This window comes from Anneissia japonica, unplaced genomic scaffold (genome assembly GCF_011630105.1).
Source record: "Anneissia japonica isolate Jap-2015-1 unplaced genomic scaffold, ASM1163010v1 scaffold287704_len1198815_cov201, whole genome shotgun sequence".
NCBI lineage: Eukaryota > Metazoa > Echinodermata > Crinoidea > Comatulida > Comatulidae > Anneissia > Anneissia japonica.
In genome coordinates, this window is record NW_022731578.1 from 851,466 (window position 1) to 872,385 (window position 20,920).

Here is a 20,920-nt window from a genome sequence, read left to right on the forward strand (position 1 = left end):
GGCTAGGCCTAGCCAGGAATAGTCTTAGGTCTGCTACTACAGGCGCTACCCACCCAATTTGCTAGTACTACTGGGCTACAGTAGTAGTAGGCCTAAGCCTTGGCTAGGATACCTACACCACTACACTAGAGGCTTAGTCTGGGCTAGGCCTAGACTAGCTTAAATAATCCTCCTTAAAATTACAAAAATTTGCTCTGAAACTGAAATAGATGTACCGAGATATAAAAACACATCATATATAATACTTACCCAAAGGCTCCGCGGCCAACAATTCTTAGTTTTTCATAGTTTTCCATGTTCTATATGAATGTTTTTTTTTTCTCTGTGTTTTATTTACTTTTTTTTTACAAACTGATGATTCCGCCCTCAGTCCTACCATGGAGGTATTAACGTAGTCTACACCACTGCCGTCACACAGTAAGTATGAGAAAAATGTAATGCGGCTGGTGTTTTTGTTGCGTAATCGCCTGTCGTCTTTCCTCCGGTGGATATGCGAAAATGAAAACTACAAAGTATCAATTATTTATAGTAAGTAAAAATAGGGCCTCTAACTAAATAAGCCTAGCTTAGCTCCTTCTCTAGACAGTGTACTGAAGAGAGTATTCATTGCTTTCTTCTAAGTAAGTAAGTAACTTTATTGCTTCTCTTTAATAACAGAGGCACAGTCGTAACTTTAGCGGGGTTATCATAACCGTTATGGCCTATCTAGCCTAGCTAGGCATAGTAGGCATTTTGCTTCAGCCAGGTGTAGCACTTGGGTGTGTTGTCACTAGACTAGGAGGAATGAGAGTCTAGCCTAGGCCTAGGTCTACTTTAGGTTTGATTCAGGCTTTTTTAATTTATTCGGTTACTGGCTATCGCAGAAGAAAATCATGTCATATTAACTACACTATTCAAGGTTGAAGATTGTATTTATATTATTATTGGTAAATATAAAAATACAGAAAATTGTATTGCTTGGCAGAATATGAGTATAAAAAATGTAATAATATATAAATAAAAATACAGTACAATGCCAATGCAATAATTCACTAAAACAAAAGAAATCAAGATCGGTAGGCCTACATAATAAAAACATAGAAATAAAAATAAAATGGAAAAATAGTACAAATGCAGCAATGTATTTCATATATATAAAAAAGTCCACAACATGTTTTGATGGTTCAACCATCATTATTAATTGAAAGTGACTACTGTATATACTAAGCTTACAGTAGCTAAGGCGTAATGAAAGAATAAGTTGATGCAGTTTAGACCAATATGGGAAGACAGAATGAATGAGGCAACTAAAGTGTTAAATCAATATTGAAATGTGTCAGCTGCTTGTTTAAGTGGTTGTTCCCAACCAAATGTAAAAGGCCTCCTTGATTATCAACTTAAGATTCATTACTTTTTAGGTATATATAAGCTTAGTGTTTAGCAGTAGTTACTCTCACTTGATAATGTTGGTTGAACTATCGAAACATGTTGTGGTTAAAACTGTTTAAATTCATAAAATGGAAAAACTGTAAAAAATGTTTAAAAGTAGCTAAAAACCACAAAGTGTTTCTCTGTAATTAAAAGTTAAAACCTTAATAAATAATTAAACTATTTTCTAAAAAAGAGACATTCATCAGCTAACTACTATTTGTAGATTCCAGGCCAAGCAGTACAACTTAACATTATTATATTATTGCTTCATCATGACTTTAATATAATTATCATCTAGCAGACCAAAGATCATGAGGCTGTGTTGCCATCCATAGCTTAAGAATGTTAAAGTTCCTGAGTTATCAGGAAAGAGGAATTCTCTCTAGTTTGGAGTTGATGAGAGCAGAAATAACGAGACGGATTTACAGCCTGGAGCTAAGCAAAACCAGAGACGTACAACGTATACACTCAGGTGCTGTCAACTGCTTAGATATTGACCCTTCTGAAGGGAAATAGTAAGTTACCTACTTGTGAACTTTAAAGTCAAACTCAATGTACTTTTAAAATACTTTATCAATCAACAAAATGACATCACACAATTACAATTTTATATTTTCTGGAACCAATGATTAATGATTACCATTTCAAATTATAATTTTTTTAAATTTTTGTTTTGTTTTGTTTTGTTTTTTGTTGTGTGTTTGTGTATGTGTTTACTTACCAATATTGATTTCTTGTTGACTGAGTTTAGTGAGTGACGGATTGTTTTATTAATTGATTGTATATTTTCAGTTTGTTATCTGGTGGAGCTGACAGTGGTATAGTAATATATGATATTGAATGTAGACCAGCGCCCTCAAACTTCACATGCTCCTCAGTCTGTTCCATAAGCAGGTATATCATTTAGCATATTTATCTCCTGATTTAAATATATTCAAAATGAATGTAACTATGAACTATAATGGTTGAAATATAATGTATTGCCTTGTGCACACTACCAAGTTTTATGCAACAAGTTTGTATGATGTGCCCATATATGGGCATGATGATGTCATATTACAACCAAATATGGACATATCACTTTTATTTGTCGCATAAAATTTAATAGTTTGTTATATATTATTTTATTAATAATTTTTTGCCACATTTACTTCTCAGATCAAATAAACATGCGCACAAGTACAGCGTTGAAACCGTGCAGTGGTATCCACATGATACCGGTATGTTTACCTCAAGTGCGATGGATAACACCTTGAAGGTATGGGATACCAATGCTCTCGTACCTGCTGAGAAATTCACCTTTGAAAAACCAATCTACTGCCACAACATGTCGTCTATTGCCATGAAACACTGCCTTATATGTGGTATGTTTTTAATATTTTTCTTCATTGTGTTTTCATCATGAACTGTACTCACCATTGCCATTTATATTTTATTATTATATTTTATTTTTCTTATTATATAACTTATTATTAGACCCTTATCATAGGCCAAATTTATATAAGCAACATTATTTTTCATTAGTCACCAAACCAAAGCTGTTATAGTGGGTATAACATCAAAACAAACTGCTAGGTGGCAGTTTTTTCACATAATAATAATCCTCTGCTCGAGTAAAGTTTGACAGTTTTTGAACTCCATAAACTTATTTGTTTGTACATTTTATCGTAAAATAACTTATCACAAAGCCTTGGTAAATATTTCTGTAATAAATGTCAAACTTTTGAGTCATATTTCTTCATATAACTCTTCATATTTTTAGTCTGAATGGAAATTTACTTTAAATCAACCTTTGTTTCATGAATCTATGAATCATTCAAAATGTATTCATTTTAGACGATTTACCACTTTTGACTCCACTCAGTGCATTAGCATAGCACTTTGGCCAATGTTTACAAATTCATACCCACTCGGTGAAATCACGATGACGTCATCTCTGGTGACTCAGTTCGGTCTATTGACCTTTCAATAATTAGTAATTATAACAATCGTTGGCATAATGTTCTTTACAAGTTCATTATTCTTCTAATCATTCCTTATTATTATGAATATATGTTTATTTGTTTTACACAGTAAAATTACTCTTTCATTTCAAAAGCAAGTTCGTCACTCAATCATATTTTGTTTTTTTCTTTGCTTGTTCATGTCTGTACTGAAGTTGGAACAGCATCTTCATTGGTGACATTATGTGATCTTCGTAATGGGTCATCAACACACACACTCAAAGGTCACAAGGGTCCAGTAATGGCTGTTAAGTGGTCAAATAAAGACGAATTCCAACTAGCCACATCCAGGTAAGTTATGTAACCTACAAAACAACAATAATGCGTAAAGAGATATGTAACCTAGCAATGTCCAGGTAAGCTCTTTAAACCGAGCACTATCCAGGTAGCAATACTATGTAACCTACTAAACAACAATAATGTGCAGTAAAGAAATATGTAACCTAGCAACGTCATTTAAGCTCTTTGAATTGAGCAGCATCATAATACCCGGATTGGGAGCTAACCGTTAGCACCCGTGTGTAAACGCCTAATTGGTTAACGCCGTTACCGGGATCTGGATACGCTAATGGTTAGCAAGCATCATCGGTTGGCAAGTTGTGCCCGTTTCTATCGTTAATCAATCACACATACGCATTCCAATTTGCAGTTTTCTATTGGCCAGTGATCCGATCATCATCTTCTTGGTATCTGGATCGGGGATTTTCTTGTATGAACGCACGAGCGGGTGAGTGCGTATGTTTGTAGTCTGGTTCCTGTTAACTGTGTGAACAGAGCCGCAAAGAGATATGTAACCCAGCAACGTAAGGGCAGTAAACCAAGCAGCATCTAAGTATCAATGCTATGTAACCTACTGAAGAATGATATGCTTGGTACTTCCCACGTCACATTGTCCCTACTGAGATTTTTCTCTGGGTCCATCCTTTTTAATTGTAATTTTTTTTTAATTCTGACTGTGATTGTTTAGAATTTCTTTTTTCTTGCAGTCAAGACAACCGTGTGATGCTTTGGGACATCCGCAGGTCAAAGGGCAGTTTGATGGTTTTGGATCAGCACAATGGAGAAAAAGGAGCAGCAAGCACTGCAGCAGGTACAGACAGAATTTGAATAAACATTTGAATCTGAATGACATTTGCCTGCACACTGCACAGGATAGCAACACCAGGCGTTTGTGCACTGAATGACATTATCTTCACACTGCACGGGATAGCAACACCAGGCGTTTATGCAGATAAAAAAACAGATCTAGATGCAGATACTGTACCTGCATAATATATCATCATGTAGTTTATTATCATTTACTCAATGAAATTGTTAAGATGATTGCTCATCAAGCAAGCTAATTTGAAGATGACCTCTTGCATTACAAAGCAAAAAGAAAATATTTACAACAAAAACCAATGACTTAATAAATCTTGAGTCTTGAGTTGATTACTACAGAAGAAGCCTAGATTATAATAATAATAATAATAATAATAATAATAATAATAATAATAATAATAATAAAGTCTTATAGAGCACATAATACAAGAAAGTTGCTCCTGTGCGCTTTACATAAATAAAAAGAAACATAACCATGAAATATCCTGATACTACAAAGAAAACTAATAACGAAAAACGGCATAAGTGGCAGAAGAATCATTTGCACTGCCCCGTTCTCCAGCACTTTGAAGCCCCTAAAGTTAGGTCGTTTGTTAGCAGGTATACAAATTCCAAGATACAAATTTTATGAGAATTTTGTTTTCAATACTTTGCAGTAAGCACTGCACACAATGGTCATGTGACAGGCCTGTGCTTTACAAGCGATGGATTAAACCTGCTCAGCTGCGGCACAGACGACCGATTAAGATTATGGGATGTAATGACAGGTAGAAACACATTGGTAAGTAGCGTTCTTAAGTAATGGTATACATGAAACTTAAGTTGTTTCATTTTTGGCTGAGTATAAGTCGCTTAGTTAAGGGAATGATATATGACTAATTAAACAGTAACAGGTTGAAAGCAGGCTTTTTTATCTTAATTGAATTATTTATTAAATTAATTATAAACAAATTAATTTTAACTATTAAGTGCACTATTGTGTCAATGTGAGCATCTTTATGGATGGATACCAGTGCACAACACATTTTCATTATTATTGTTATTATTATTATTAGTATATAATTATTATTATTATTATTATTAGTATATAATTATTATTATTATTATTATTACTATTAGTATTATTATTAGTATTAGTATTATTAATTATAAACAAATTAATTTTAACTATTAAGTGTACTATTGTGTCAATGTGAGCATCTTTATGGATGGATACCAGTGCACAACACATTACTATTAGTATTATTATTATTGTTAGTATTATTATTATTATTATTATTACAGTATTAATATTTTTATTATTCCGCCAGGAGATATGTGTTTCCGTTTCGTGTGTTTGGGTGTGTGTGTGTGTGTGTGTGTGTGTGTGTGTAACGCTTTGCTGTTTCAGTTTTTCTTGTGTACAAAATATCATGCATGCATTTTGTTTGTCAGCTATAAAGGGTAAAATGTGCTAGTATGTTAAATCAGAACATGTAAGGAATTGGCATGTGTACAACTGAGGTGTACAACTGATACAATGGAAGGCGTTCGAAAAATGAAGTGATTATATTTTTGTGCCTATAGATATGCACCCTTCAAAGCAAAACATCGCAGATCAGATATCTCAAAAACTAATTAACTCATCTAAGTGAAACTTTCGTGTTAGTGTAACTTTTTTAAAGTAAGAGATTGGGAAGATTGTTTATGAGCTCTAACTTTTGTTAGTGTATGTTTTTAAAGTAGATTGTGGTTGGTGGTAGGAATGTGGGAACATATTTTTGAGGAATTATTTTATAGAAAGAGATTGGCAATTTATTGTGCGTTTTTGAAGAGAAGTGGAGCGAAATGAGTTGGGGTGGTAGTGGTTGAAGTAAGTTAGGAACTTTTTTTTTTGGGAGGTTTATTTTATAGAAAGGGATTTGCGGTGGGCAGAGATATGCTCTCTACTAAGTGCTCTTGTTGTTATTGTTATTATTTTGTGATGAAATTGATTCATTTTCAGATAAACTACGGCAAAATTTTGAATAATACAAGAAGGAACTTAAAGCTTTGTGTATCTAGTGATGCTTCAGATGATTTGGTATTTGTGCCATCGTTGAGTGATATATGTGTGTTTGAAATCCACTCTGGCAGGCCGGTAGTGAATCTTACTGGGCATTATAGCAGAGTCAACGCCTGTACTTTCCATCCATTATTCCAGGTTTGTGCTGCAGATATGTTGTGTATCACAAAAGACATTATTACAATGATAATAAAAATACATTGCCACATGTTTAGAGCACCAAATAAAGCTAAAATTCATCGTATTCATCGATTACATAATCGCTTCTTGCGCTACATCAGCCACAACCATAACCACAACATTCCTTACATTCAATCTCCGGAGTCCCGTAGGCAGTATTTTGATCTTGTTTTTTTATATAAATGTGTTAATTCCTTTTTCGATTGCGATTTGTTAAGTAATTTTAGTCTTAGAGTCCCCAGTCAGCGTCTTAGAAATAATCCAACTTTTCATATTCCCTTTAGTAGACTTAACATGCTTAAAAATGGTTTTATTAGTAGATTAAGCTTAGCTTATAATTCTCTTGGTTTAAGGAATCCTGATATTGATATTTTTAGTGATAATTTCTCTATGTTCAGTAACAGTGTTAGAAATATTTTACATATTAGGCCACTTAATCTGATATTATTATCACATTGTTATTATTATTATTATTATATCATTATTACTTTTTGTTTACTATATTTATGTATCCATTCGATGTTTGTGTTCCCTCCTGTAAGTGGCGAATTTTATGTTTGCTGTTGGCTGGGATAATTAATTAATTAATTAATTAATTAATTAATTAATAAATAAATAAATAAATTAATTAATTAATTAATTAATTAATTAATTAATTAATAATAAATTAATAAATTTAATAAATTAAATAAAATAAAATAAATAAATAAAATAACATAAAATAAATAAATAAAATAACATAAAATAAATAAATAAAATAACATAAAATAAATAAATAAAATAACATAAAATAAATAAATAAAATAACATAAAATAAATAAATAAAATAACATAAAATAAATAAATAAAATAACATAAAATAAATAAATAAAATAACATAAAATAAATAAATAAAATAACATAAAATAAATAAATAAAATAACATAAAATAAATAAATAAAATAACATAAAATAAATAAATAAAATAACATAAAATAAATAAATAAAATAACATAAAATAAATAAATAAAATAACATAAAATAAATAAATAAAATAACATAAAATAAATAAATAAAATAACATAAAATAAATAAATAAAATAACATAAAATAAATAAATAAAATAACATAAAATAAATAAATAAAATAACATAAAATAAATAAATAAAATAACATAAACACACTGTTGAGGTGATTAAAAAGAAAGAAATCAATGATGATGATAGTGGTGGGTGGTTGGTGTGTCCTTTGCAAGGCAAGACACTTTATCTTTAGATGTCTTTCTCCACCCACCAGCCATGCGCTAGTTACTTGCTGCAATGTTATAGAAATCCTAACCCCAGGGAACTAAGTATGTGTTTAATCAATGAATGGTGGAAGGGGAGACATGTGATGCGCATACAGACCATTGTTGGCAGGATGCATACATAAGACAATGGAAATAAGTTTGTTAATAAATTGTTTTTAAAGCTTCTTGTGTTATCCTTGTTATATCCAGTTTATTTTTTTTTTAGTGTTTCTCATGTCTGTGTGTTTTGTAAGGCAAACTTTCTTGCCTATTTTTGTTTTTGTACTATTTATGGATATTTCAAAATAAGTCAAATCAAATAAAATGATGGATAAAAAAACACACTTTTATTAATTTTTTGAGGTTACTGCTAATCTGTACTTCAGTGATGCTTCAGATTTATTTAAATTAATTCAATTCAGATGGTTGTGTGCTTAATGTAATGGTTAATGTGATGCTAAATTTTTCTAAATATTTTTGGAACAGGAGCTGTATAGTGCTGGCAACGACAGCAACATCTTAATTTGGGAACCAGAAATTGACCGGGAACTACAACCCACTATGGTAAATTATTGTTTAAAATGTTTTAATAGTAAATATAGTAAAAGTTTTAGTAACCATATTATTAATATCTAAATATCTTATTTTCTATGAAACTGATTGATTATAATTTGATTCAATATTGGTTTTCTAGGAGGATGGTAAGAAAGGACAGAAAAATATTGCAGATACTTGGAGCTCGGATGAGGATTGAGGGGTTAAAGGACTATTTTGATATTTATATGGAAATACGCTCCAACATTCCAGACTGAGGCCAAACGCCGAACAAAGAAAGCCGCAGGATAGTATTTAATGAAGGAGGTGAAGTAGGGGTACTCTTGTTTGGCACTGGAGGGGATAAGAGTTATGCTTAAAATACTTGATAAAAATATATTTAAGGAACATCAGTAACACTAGTTTCTGTGAGATCAGGATGCATAATTTATAAAACTCTTCAAGGATCTCGATATAAATTTTACGTTTACGTGTTTACATCTTGCAAAAGACTAATAAGTTTGTCACTGCAAGGTTTCAGATGCCTGTGCTGCAGAAGAATTTTCTAGTAGAGTTCTCTTTTTTTAAATTAATTTTTTACAACTTGGGGGCGCCAGTAAGAGGAATAGGATGCCTGTCAAAATGAGGCCACAAACAAACCTCAAATTCATTGAAACTGGGCCAACTAATACTGAAGATTTTTATTCACATACAGATTAATTTGGACTTAAGGTTTTGGTGTCCCCTTAGTAGTCATAATCAGTAAATTTTGTGGAAGCAGTTTGGCGCAGCAGTAACGGTTTGGTTTCCCAACCTCGTTGTTGGGGTTTTAATTCCTCGCTGTGCATTTTGCTTGTGTCCTTGAGCAAGGCACTTTATCTACATTACTTCTCTACACCCAGGGGTATAAATGGGTGCCTTGTGGGGTTGCCTGCTACTGCGCCAATATAGCAGCAACATTTTAGCATGTAGACCTAATGACCAGGGACAACAAAGAGCTTTGTAACCTAATGGAATAGGCACTATGTAGTACTAAAATAAATAAATAACAAATATATGGCTAATCATTAGTTACGGGTAATCATAATCAGTGTTTTTTAAATGTTTTGTAACAACTTAACGTTTTTCAATTTTATGTAATTGTATTTTGGAAAATAAATTAAAAACCATTCCTTAGATTTTAATAGCTGTGTTTGTTCTACTGAAAGGTAACAGCAGTCTTTTGTTCTAATACTTTACATCGCATCGTTAATCTGTGCGCCAGTAATTCCACTTGTCAACAGGTATTTTATATACTCTATAATTAAAATATTGAGATCTGTACCATAGTGTATCATAAACTATATTGTACTATCTTTTGTTAAGCTATAAAAAAATAAACATGAAATTTAATTGCTTACTTTGTATACTTTACTGTGATTCAAAATAGATTAGAAAAATATTTTCCTCCACTAATAACAGATGCATAAATTCAAGATTTATTTATTCATTGTATAAAATATATACTGTATATGCAAAGCTGTAGGAAGCTGACCATCCTGGCAGACCCATCATTTTGGGCAACGATGCTGCTACTGAAAAAGATCTCTGAATACTGTATGTGGATGATTTATTAAGACCCATTGTTGTTGCTCTTCTCGTACATTCAGGACTCCACAGACTTTATCCATAAAATTAACTAAATTTCAAATTAACCTGATAATACTGTTCACTTGATGTTTCTTCATTATATACTAATTCCCCTCATGAAGAAAGTGTTAATGGGTGTATCTCAAATTACCATCTACCACGTGAACTTATTTTCCTGATTTTTGACCAATAATAATTTTGTATTTGGTGATGGTCATTATCTCCAATATCATAGCACAGCGATGGGCCTAAAAAATATCTCCATCTTTTGCAAATTTATTTATAGGACAATTTGAGGCCAACATCATGTCCCTGCAGCCCAAGAAGCCAAATGTTTGGTTTTGCTACACTGATATCTTTAAAAATGTATTGTCCCATGCTAAATACAAAAAAATCATAAAAATATTTTTTGAAATTAACTTGCCCATTTTTGAAGTAACATAAAAGTTATCAACTTGAACATAGCAATTAGTGTATTTAAAAAATGTCTACCCATCAGTTTACAGCAAAAAATGATAGAAACACTTCCAGTCACTGGAAGTGTTTTATTACTTTTATCATATTTTTCTGGTTTAAAAATCAGGGTACACATTTTTAAATTCAATAATTTCTATGCACAAGTTAGTATAATTTGTATGTTATTGCAGAATGGGCAAATTTATTTTTTATTATTTTTTTACATTAGCAAGGGACAATACATCTTTAATGCTCCTTGTGTATCTAGAAATGTTTCTATCATTCATCCTGAATGCAAATGGATGACCCATGAAATTATCAGCCAGAAGAAGCGTTGGCAGAATGCTGAAGCAATGCGGACCAAAAAGCTCTCTAAAAAATTGAGTGGTAACCTTACACTTTTCTCCCATCTGATTGTTCTTCAGAACAACTCAGTGAGCATTTAAGTGAATTCTTTCACTCTAAAAATTGTTAACATTCCACTCCCCCTAACTTGATTTACAGGTCGCTTTTTTGATTTTTTTTTCCCTTGTCGATAAGGCCCTGCACATCTACGGCAGGGGGTGTCTGTAAAACGAAGACCCCTATTTTTTCTCCTTATTTTGATGATAATACACCAGGCTGTCACAAACTCAAAATTACGATTTTTTTTTTTTTTTTTGCGTCTGTTTGTGAAATTGTCAAGGGTCTTCACCCTATATGGGTGTCTACGTACAAAACGAAGACCGAAGACACGGAAAACGAAGACCTTCATTTATCAATTATCTTATTGAAAGTATTTCAAAGTCATCATAAAACAGTCACCAAGCACCTATTCCATTATTTTATTGGAAAAAATTAGGAATATCAAGAAATATTTAAGGGTCTTTGTTTTATAGACACACCCATCTACGGAATGGAATAGGTAGCGATTTTGTTTATCCGTGTTTCTTTGCTGGTTTATGGTAGGTACAAGTTGAGCAAAACCTCATGAATTATTCATTAGATTAATAGTTAATCCCTAGCCCTTTGCTTTTTGCTTTGTATAATTATTTGTGCTGTTGTCGCGGCAGAATTGCATTAGTCATTAATTAGATAGATAGGCCTACTCTATAGCCTAGCCAAGCCTAGGCAAAAGACGTTTGGAACGCTGATTAAAGTAAGAATAACTTAAATTGTCCGTTTGCGATAAATATACTTCTGATAAGTATTTATTTAGTTGTTAATTAATGGTTTAAAACCATGTGTTGGTGAATAGTTAGGCCCGGGCGGCCGAGTAGAGTGGTAGGCCTAGGCCCTAGATGTGTATAAGAGACAGGTATACTTTACTGTGATTCAAAATAGATTAGAAAAATATTTTCCTCCACTAATAACAGATGCATAAATTCAAGATTTATTTATTCATTGTATAAAATATATACTGTATATGCAAAGCTGTAGGAAGCTGACCATCCTGGCAGACCCATCATTTTGGGCAACGATGCTGCTACTGAAAAAGATCTCTGAATACTGTATGTGGATGATTTATTAAGACCCATTGTTGTTGCTCTTCTCGTACATTCAGGACTCCACAGACTTTATCCATAAAATTAACTAAATTTCAAATTAACCTGATAATACTGTTCACTTGATGTTTCTTCATTATATACTAATTCCCCTCATGAAGAAAGTGTTAATGGGTGTATCTCAAATTACCATAATGTTTGATAAATGCTGTGGCGTATCTAGGGTAGGGAGGGGGAGCACTTCTCTCCCCCCCCCCCAAATGTCTATGAATATTTTATATAGTAGCTTTTGATTTTAGATGGGGTGTGCAAAAGTGCATTAGCCCCATCCCAAATAAATCACGGTCAAGTAGTTAAAAGTCACCATATTTTGCGAATTAGCGCCCCTCAACTGATTTGCATATTAACAGGACATGTGACCATGGTGCTTTCTGCAATTTTATCCCCTCATCGAGTCATCACATATCTTCATTTATAAAAGAAAAACTGCTGTTTACAAACAAGATGTTCAGATTGTCTAGCCTACTGACTGTTCAAGTAGTGCTTCCAATCAAAAAGGGGCGTGGCCCTTATTTTCTATGGATGGACTTGTGATAAAGACAAGATTTCTGAAAATTACCTCTTTAATTAACATATTTCATTAATTTTTTTACTGTATCAAATGAATAAAAAAAAATAAAGAAAACAAATTACAAAGTCCTTCTCTGTGCATAGACAAAAATTTTGTTCTTACCGAATACAAAGAAAATTAAATGGGTATGCCTACTGTATACAGGGGTGGTGCCGGGACCTGCCCGACTAAAGGGGGCCTAGTGGAGCGAATCGAGTCTCACTTGGCTGGGGGGGCTGCCTAGGGCCCCCCGGTGGGGGTTTCGCCCCCTGGAAGCCACGGATATTTGATGAATTATGGCGAATTTTTACTACTTATTTGATAGGCATCGAGTTACTATAATATGACTTCATGTAGGCTATGCTTTCTAATGTTGACATCAGCTTCCAAAACCAAAACATTTTGAATAAAGCAAGAAACAAAGAGTATGCAATGTAACCATTTAATTTATTTTCAAATCCTCATTCTTGAAAGTGCCCCCCAGCCCCCCCCCCTCTGGCGCCACCCCTGACTGTATACTAGGTGTAGAGTTTGATAGTGTTCCTGGTATTACCTTTTTTAGAAAATATCTTTTTTAATTCGCTTTCATATCCAATCTTAAGTCTGTTAAACTATGTTCTCCAGAATAAACCTCTGGAATTGATACTAATTCTTAAAGTATTTTATAATTAAATAATTTTCAGGAAATGGCAGATGACATGGTAGATGATACTGACAGACTCGGAGCCATGGATGATGAAGGTAGCCAGTTGGAACCAGGAACGTTGAAACACTGGCTCAGAGAAAACGTTCTTCTATGGATCCTCAAGGATCCCTATGGATTTCTTTACACTATTTTGCTTGTGTTGAGCCCTTTATTTATAATCAGTGGGATTTTGTCATATATTCTGTATAAGGATATTGAGAAGAGAGAGAAGGATAAAAAACGAAAAGCTAAACGTGAATCAAACCAGGCAAAAGCGAGAGGGCGCTCAAAGAAAGACAATTAGTCAATGTGATTTTATTCATATTCCCTGTGTAGCATCTGTCATAATGAAGGTAGAGTAACATTGAAGAATATTGGATTGTCGAAATCAAGCAAGTAGAAACAGATCACAGCAACAAACACTTGATCGCAGTAGGACAAGTATTTTGAGGAAAAGCAGTAATGAACATTTTATGCAAAAAACTTTTAGCTTAAATACTGTACACCAAATAAAATGTTAAATAACATCTTAAAATATTTTTCATCTTTCCTTTTCTGTTGTTTTTTTTTTTTTTTCTGATCAAATTTGTTCCGTTACAATGTGTTGGGTTATCCTCAATACAGATGTACGGTCTGTCACAAAAATTTTATGAACCTCATAAATTCAACATTTGAATAAATAAATAAGTTATGAAATTCCAATGATCACAGGTCACTGATTTACAAACTAACAACAAAAATTGTTAAATTAATTCCCAGCCAATTGAAGGATCTATGCAATAAATATATGCACTAGTTGCTGTATTTATTATGTGGATCTATTGTTAATTTAGCGAGGACAATTTTTCCTCATTAAATTTTACAGTAATTAATTTACTGAAGAAACATTTAATTCAATTAATTTAGCTTATGACAGACAGTATATCTTTAAGACCACAATGTATTAGTACTGTATTTTAATTATGTAATAAATTATAACATTTTTCAGTGGTGACTGGATTCCAATATATAAAACATTAAATCAAAGTATAGTAAATAATAAATTTTAATCATTCAATATTCATGTTGGCATATATTTGGTTTGTAGTTACGCAGCACAACTTGGCATGAAAGATTCTGAGACTTTTTTATTCCACCATACATTACATCAAATAAGTTTTCATTGGTAAAGAAGTTTGGTAAATAACGGACATACGACAGATATGAGAGCATACAGTGTATGAAAGATAACTCAATATACTGTAACCAATCAATTTGTGATGATGGTAGTACTTTTCCTACAATACCATGATCTGAGGTTCAATCCCTGAGCATATCAGCCAATTTATCGTGGGGGGGGGAACTTTTACTGGTCACCACGGGTCAGTCTCAATCTTTACTTATACAAATAGTTTGAGATTTGGTCATGAGTTTTATTTTATTAACAGCGATTCATTTTACTCTTGGGTGGTAAAGAGTACCAATCCTCAAGTATCAAAAATATTGCTTTGACAATAAATAATTTTTCACTTAAAGTTATAGAGGATATACAGTACTGTACTAAAATTTTATATTTTATAAATTTCTACATGCTGTTGGTAATCTTGCTTTTCAGTTATTTGCCCTTCTTTCCTGGTTGCCAAGCAGTAGGTTTAAAGACATTTTCTGTGCTAGCTGCATCACTTTTACTGCCAATTTCTGATGTGGATGTGTGGCCTAATATGCAAATACAAATGACAACCAATCATTAATTACAATCACAGGATTTGTCAGTAAAACATCCTCTTTTTCTATTATACTAAATATAGTTTATTAAAGTAATTTGATTCAATTTTCTTATTCTTGAAAAGGCCATGAAAGGCCAAACCCAATAAAATTCAATAATACACCTTTTTACAATACAGTAGTATTTCATATAATAAATCACAAAAAACTACCAGTTACTGTATCAAACCAATAGAAAAGAAATGTATACACTGTAAACAAAAATACTGTAGATAAATCAGTTCTTCATACCTTCAGATTTGGCATGACCCTCTACATGTTTGGTAACATCCTCAAAAGGTTTTTGTTGACCATCAATACAAGCTGACACATCATCAACCTTGAAAAAATAGGTAAATCTTTGTTATGGATGTGACATGACAAGTGGTTGCATTCCAGTCATCAAACACTTGGTTATAGGGCATCAAAGGTCCCTTATGATTGCAGGATTGACCGCCATTCAATAGTGCTGTAGAAAATTGCATATTATATATTGAAACATGATTACATTAAGTCTACCAGAAAATATTCTGATATTATTATCAGTGTTATTAAAATACATAAACAACCACAAAATATATAGAGTACTCTGTTATTAAAATGTACAACATATACATCTACATCACATGATGTATTTTAATTTTCACAACTTTAATCATTAATTACAGTTAAAATTGAAAAGCAAATAGAAAATCTTGTTACTATGGTTATGCTGCTCATTATGAAACAAAAGCTATTTCTTTTCACCTGTGCTTCTTTTTCTTCTAAAGCTTTCGCTAGTTGTTGTACTTTAAGCGTTTGATTTTCTCGCTTTGCGATCTCCTCTGGGGTGGGCGGGTCTTTGCGATTTCCCCTAATCCAAGCTAGAGAGAACATAAATTTATTGTGTGTAGGAAGATTATTATTTCTAACTATTCCATTTCCCTTATTACATTACAATAATGTTATTGATACAGCAAATGTGATCTTGGTGCAAAAACTTTATAGTTATACATAAACCAAATTTTTAAAGTGAGCCCTCTATACATGTAGACCTACCTTCCCATTCATATGGTATCATTCCTGGTTTATATTCATAATGGCTGATGTTTGATTCTACAAATCTTCTTTGTTTTAGCTTTTCACCTACAAACCAAAAATACAGTATACAGTAATTCGAAAAAGATTTAATGCCATTGAAATATTGTTCGACTTAGATAAAATTTGACTTACAGATTGTTAATTAATGGAAAACACAACAATTTGGCATATAAAATAAAATCGACTTAGAAATTATTTGACTTGGGCACAGTCGACTTAGGCAAGTTTAACTGTATATCAAAATTAAAAAAAGAAAGATAACAAACAAGGGGAATTTCTTTTAGACCCGAATTAAATTTGGCCAGTTTTTTAAGAAGCCAGGGGCTTTATCCCTGCCTGGACACTACCAGGGCTTCACTTCCCGACATCAGAAATTGTCAGACTCCATTGGACTGCTTATGCCAGACCCAACTCCCTGTTGGGCAAATCGCAGCACCTCAAAGTTCTCAATTTGTTTGTGTCCATTAATATAAAATACACTAATTAATACAGTAGTTACATACAGTATTATTATTATTATTATTATTATTATTATTGGTTTAGGCCTACATTCTTAAAATTCCTGACAGTGGAGTTCCAAAAAAATTGTCAGACCCCCACATCACACAGGCCACAGCGGTGGCTCCAGCAATTTGTTGACAATGGGTCCGACGGAGGGGGCTGAACCAAGGGTCTGACTAGAGCATTGGTAGGGGTCCCGAAATTAAAAATCTTATGTATGTATTTAGGGGTTTTTTATGGTAAAAATTGTGATTTCAGACATATTTTAATATTTTACAATATTATTTTATATTTGGGATTGGCAATCAAAATAGCATTTGGATAGGGAAATTATCATTTTTCAAATTTTTGATCCAACATCCTCGTTGTGGCGTCCGACGACAGGGGGTCTAGGCCTGTCCGACGGGGTGGCAAATTCCCCCTGCTGGTGGTGCACCCCACCACCCCCCTTGTCAAGTCCTGGCAACACGACTGAGCCTCGTCTGGTACTAGTTAGGACGGAAATCGGACTAGCTTACACCTTGGCCTAGCTAGGTTGTTGGCTAAGCCTAGCATAGCCCAGCCCAAGAAGGTGCAAGGCCTATGCCTAGTCCTACACATCTCGCACACGGTCCTACTAACCTAGTGTAGTAGTAGAGTAGGCCTAGGCTAGGTCAGGGCCTAAGATTTGAAGAAGGGGTAAGTCACAAGTGGATGTTGATAGGCCTGCCTACCCAACACTTTAGCATCCTCCGGAATTTCGTAATATTTATTGCCTAGATAGTCAGTGCCGACTAGCTTCTTTACTTCCTTTGATGATCTGAAAATTGCACGAATAAAATTCATAATGATTCATAACGTCGATCACATTCCAAGCAAATCTCACACATGGAGTCAGATCAGTGTGTAGTGATGATTGGAGTTCCTATTATGATGGAGTGCGCACTCAATTGTTAGGAAAACAGTCTGGTCGTGGATGTGTGGGCGTGGTAATCTCTATTTTTAGGGGAAGACCTGGATTAAATTTCCAACATAAACCATTCATATTTACCGTTAATTACATTTATTTTGATAGAAATCGATATCGTCGTCATTGCATGATTGTAATAGATAATGAAAACAAAATTAATGTCGACCAATTGCGCTATGTGGTGTTTACAAGGGAAGAAATGAAAACAATAACTATTTTGTGGAAGCCAGTTTTCATTTATTATCCTGGCTGTGCGTATACTTATGACACAGTTTAAAATATCGCATATGGGTAGGCCTACCACACGCTGATTATTATTTTTAAATACATATATTCAAGTCTGGAAGCTTCCTTCTCTAATTATCACCATTGAAGTTGTTTATCCATATTTGCCTTTATAAGATTAGTACTATTATTTTTGTGTATTACGCAAACTTACGAAAAAAAAAAAAAAAAACGTGCCCTAAACATTTGGGCTCACAGCTGAATTGGTAGCCGAGTGGAAATCGGAAGGCCTTTTAGTTCAAAATGACCTGTAAGATCACAATGATTCTGCCTGAACATACAGACAGTACCCTAATTGGCACATCGGCTCGGGAGTCCCTCCTCCAAAAGAGCAGTTTTTTTAGCTTGGTTATGCTAATGGCCTACAAAAATATTTATTGACTTCTGTTTCACTTCAAAATAAACAATGGCAAGTAAATCGTATTAAAGTAGTTTTCCTCCTCGACAAAATTACTGTATTGACTTCTTCCCAACGAGAGCTAGGCCTATGCTCCCCCTCCCTTAGACACTCCTTCCCTCACAGGGTTCGCAAAAGTTTAATAAAGGACCTATAGTCTATTCTATACTGGGAGTCACAAAGAAAATTATGGTTATTGCACCTCTAGATGCCCGGAAATGGCACTCATTCAGACTTAAAATTTGAATATTTTATCTCCAATTTTTTTTTTTTTTTTCAAAATTTTGACAAAATTTATAGGAGGTCCTGGCCGGCTGGGCCCCCTTCCCCCATCCCCAATGGATTATTATGATATATGTCCTACAGTTGATGTGAGAGACAAATTATGCTGTTATGTAGGCCTTTCAACAAAGCCCTTTTAGATCAGGGTGCTATAGAGCGGGATCCTATGGTAGGGGCACCACAGGGGCCACTGAGGGTCGGTGGCCCCGCGGACCGTCGCACGAGACCCAGCTGTTCTACCTGGGTACTACGTTCAGTAATAATGGTTATAAAACCCTGTCTTTGTCTTTTGGCCTTTATATATCCTGGTTTATGAAATCGTGGAAAAAAATCGGTGTAGGGGATAAAGCGTAATCATTCCTCCATTGCGTATAACGTTGTGTTCGTCGTCATATCAATAGCAATTCAAAATTAGTGAGCGGTAAAATAATCGAGCTCTCCTTTCGCCCACTGACGGGTCCGCCACTGAACTCAAGGGCACACTTCACTTTCTTCTCCTTTTTCCTCCCTTTACCACTTCTCATTTTTTTCCTCCTTTTTTTTTTATTTTTCGGCGGGCTGACGGAGGGTAGGGGAAACGGGCCCCCAGCTGGATCCGCCCCTGTTTTAAATAAGGATTTTAGTAAGAGTTTGTGAATCAGTGAGGACTGAATTTATTACTCCTGCCAAGGGGGAGGGGTATTCACCGCTGACTGTCTGTCTGTTAGCAAGATTACGCAAAAACTGAATGGATCATCATCAAATTTATTGGAATGATGGCCCAGAACACACATGATAGGCCTACATATAATCGAAGAAAGTAAAGAAATGTTAATATAGGATAACGTCAAGGCCAAGGATTCGATTTTCCATCCACGACCATAAAAGAAAATAATGGAATCGCCTCTCGTATTCAGGCACGTCGTGACGAGCCATTCCATTATTTCCTTGAGGGTATGCTGCAGCAGTCAAGAAAACAAAATGTGCCTGAATACGCCCATCATACACGGCCTGCCATGATTCTTTCGATGTTCAGACAGGGCGGAAAATAATGTAATGGCCCAGAACACACAGCCTAGGCCTGCGTATTGTTGGTATTCAGTCACGGCGGAGGTTTGCACTTTATGGTGTGACTGCTCTAGTTCTCCATCTCTTTCATTTTGAAGAAATTTCATAAAAATTATTATTAAAATTCATGATTTTTTTACTCCACATGCGGACCGATGTATTGATGTATTTAACTAGGCTTTAACAGAGAAATTTAAAGAAAATTTTATTAATTAATAAATGCAATATGTAGGCCCTAATTCGAAGGTCCGACCCCTGTGGAATTTTTGTAGACAGGTGGGGATGATAAGAGTTGGCATTGTGACAAGATCCTCAGTGTATCAACTTGAGGTACTTCCAGATTTATTGTCAACGAAACGCATGCCACTCGAAGTCTTTAACTAAGACACTTCTGGTGAGGGGCATTATATTGCGTTCTTGTAGGCATATTTATAGTAAGAGCATACAGCGATGGTAAATCAATATTAGGCCTACTTGTCTATACCTCCCATGACGTCCAACAGCAGCATACGAATACGTTTATTTATATTAGGCCTATATTTAATTCTCCAAAAAACCATCATCATCAAAAAACATCATCATCAAACCACTGCAGAAAACCTGATTATTTAAACCTGATTTTCTCTTTGTGTAAATATATGTCGGGCCCTAATTATCTCTATCCGGTTGTGTCTCACATAAAAAGTAATATAAAATCTAAATCCATCCTACAAACAGACTGCTGACCTGTGCCTTCATAAAAGAATTGTGCTTTCTCTCATTTATTTCTCTCCGGCGATTTGTAAGCCTATTTTTTTCTCCCTGACAAGGTGGGGGCTCCCAGATGGGGACCTTCCTCCCGCCTCCCAGGCGTCACCCTCCGGCTGAGGCCAGGGCCCGAACTTCGGATTCTCACCTATCGGTTGGTTACACTGACATTATTAGTGCCCCACTTGTGTTTTGATTGTCAAAAAAAAAATGTTTAACAGAATAAAAATAATTATTACATTATTATTTTTCTTATTAATTTAAAAAGTATTTCTATGACGCCTTTTTTTTCTGGTAGAGATAGGTAATTAGAATTTAAGATGCATTTATTGGCATTTCCATAAAATAGTACAAAGGTATAAAATTTAAATTATTTTTGGATACATTGCCAAAAGAAATACATTTGAAATATTAAGGTATTTAAAACACGAATAGGCCTATAAAGTGTGAATTTAGAAAGTAGGCCTACTCGTTGATCTTGAGTAG

At 34.0% G+C, this 20,920-nt stretch overlaps 3 protein-coding genes across 8 annotated transcripts in view; 1 reads left to right on the forward strand and 2 right to left on the reverse strand.

The window, feature by feature from the left end:
* Window positions 1-395, reverse strand: part of LOC117115422 (serine/threonine-protein kinase Nek8-like) — an 8,369-nt gene extending 7,974 nt beyond the window's left edge. The window contains exon 1 of the mRNA XM_033259205.1: window positions 250-395. Coding sequence (XP_033115096.1) covers window positions 250-296 — 47 coding nt within the window. The 5' untranslated portion in view covers window positions 297-395. The remainder of the gene's footprint in view (window positions 1-249) is intronic.
* Window positions 396-412: 17 nt separating this feature from the next.
* Window positions 413-9,938, forward strand: LOC117115424 (DNA excision repair protein ERCC-8-like). 6 transcript variants are annotated; one of them, XM_033259209.1, is made up of 10 exons: window positions 413-528; window positions 1,709-1,925; window positions 2,203-2,304; window positions 2,569-2,774; window positions 3,569-3,704; window positions 4,400-4,503; window positions 5,171-5,295; window positions 6,499-6,696; window positions 8,492-8,569; window positions 8,700-9,938. In XM_033259209.1, the coding sequence occupies exons 2-10, from the start codon at window positions 1,753-1,755 to the stop codon at window positions 8,757-8,759; spliced, it is 1,182 nt and encodes a 393-aa protein (XP_033115100.1). In that variant the 5' UTR covers window positions 413-528; window positions 1,709-1,752; the 3' UTR covers window positions 8,760-9,938. The 6 variants fall into 6 exon arrangements, with proteins under 6 accessions (XP_033115100.1, XP_033115097.1, XP_033115101.1 ...); XM_033259206.1 differs by having other exon boundaries at window positions 418-528; window positions 1,712-1,925; XM_033259210.1 differs by having other exon boundaries at window positions 482-620; window positions 1,712-1,925.
* Window positions 9,939-13,698: 3,760 nt separating this feature from the next.
* On the reverse strand, window positions 13,699-17,628 carry LOC117115451 (NADH dehydrogenase [ubiquinone] 1 alpha subcomplex assembly factor 2-like). The gene is made up of 5 exons (XM_033259266.1): window positions 17,441-17,628; window positions 16,185-16,271; window positions 15,894-16,009; window positions 15,399-15,486; window positions 13,699-15,098 (listed from the first exon to the last, which is right to left on the reverse strand). The coding sequence occupies exons 1-5, from the start codon at window positions 17,550-17,552 to the stop codon at window positions 14,998-15,000; spliced, it is 504 nt and encodes a 167-aa protein (XP_033115157.1). The 5' UTR covers window positions 17,553-17,628; the 3' UTR covers window positions 13,699-14,997.
* Between the last annotated feature and the right edge of the window lie 3,292 nt (window positions 17,629-20,920).

Coding starts and splice junctions, on each gene's coding strand:
- LOC117115424 (XM_033259209.1), top strand. CDS start 1,753: ATGTTAAAGTTCCTGAGTTATCAGGAAAGAGGAATTCTCTCTAGTTTG. Junction 2,305..2,568: donor TCAGTCTGTTCCATAAGCAG/GTATATCATTTA, acceptor TTTACTTCTCAG/ATCAAATAAACATGCGCACA. Junction 5,296..6,498: donor TGACAGGTAGAAACACATTG/GTAAGTAGCGTT, acceptor ATTCATTTTCAG/ATAAACTACGGCAAAATTTT.
- LOC117115451 (XM_033259266.1), bottom strand. CDS start 17,552: ATGAATTTTATTCGTGCAATTTTCAGATCATCAAAGGAAGTAAAGAAG. Junction 16,010..16,184: donor GATACCATATGAATGGGAAG/GTAGGTCTACAT, acceptor TGTTCTCTCTAG/CTTGGATTAGGGGAAATCGC. Junction 15,487..15,893: donor TAGAAGAAAAAGAAGCACAG/GTGAAAAGAAAT, acceptor TATTTTTTCAAG/GTTGATGATGTGTCAGCTTG.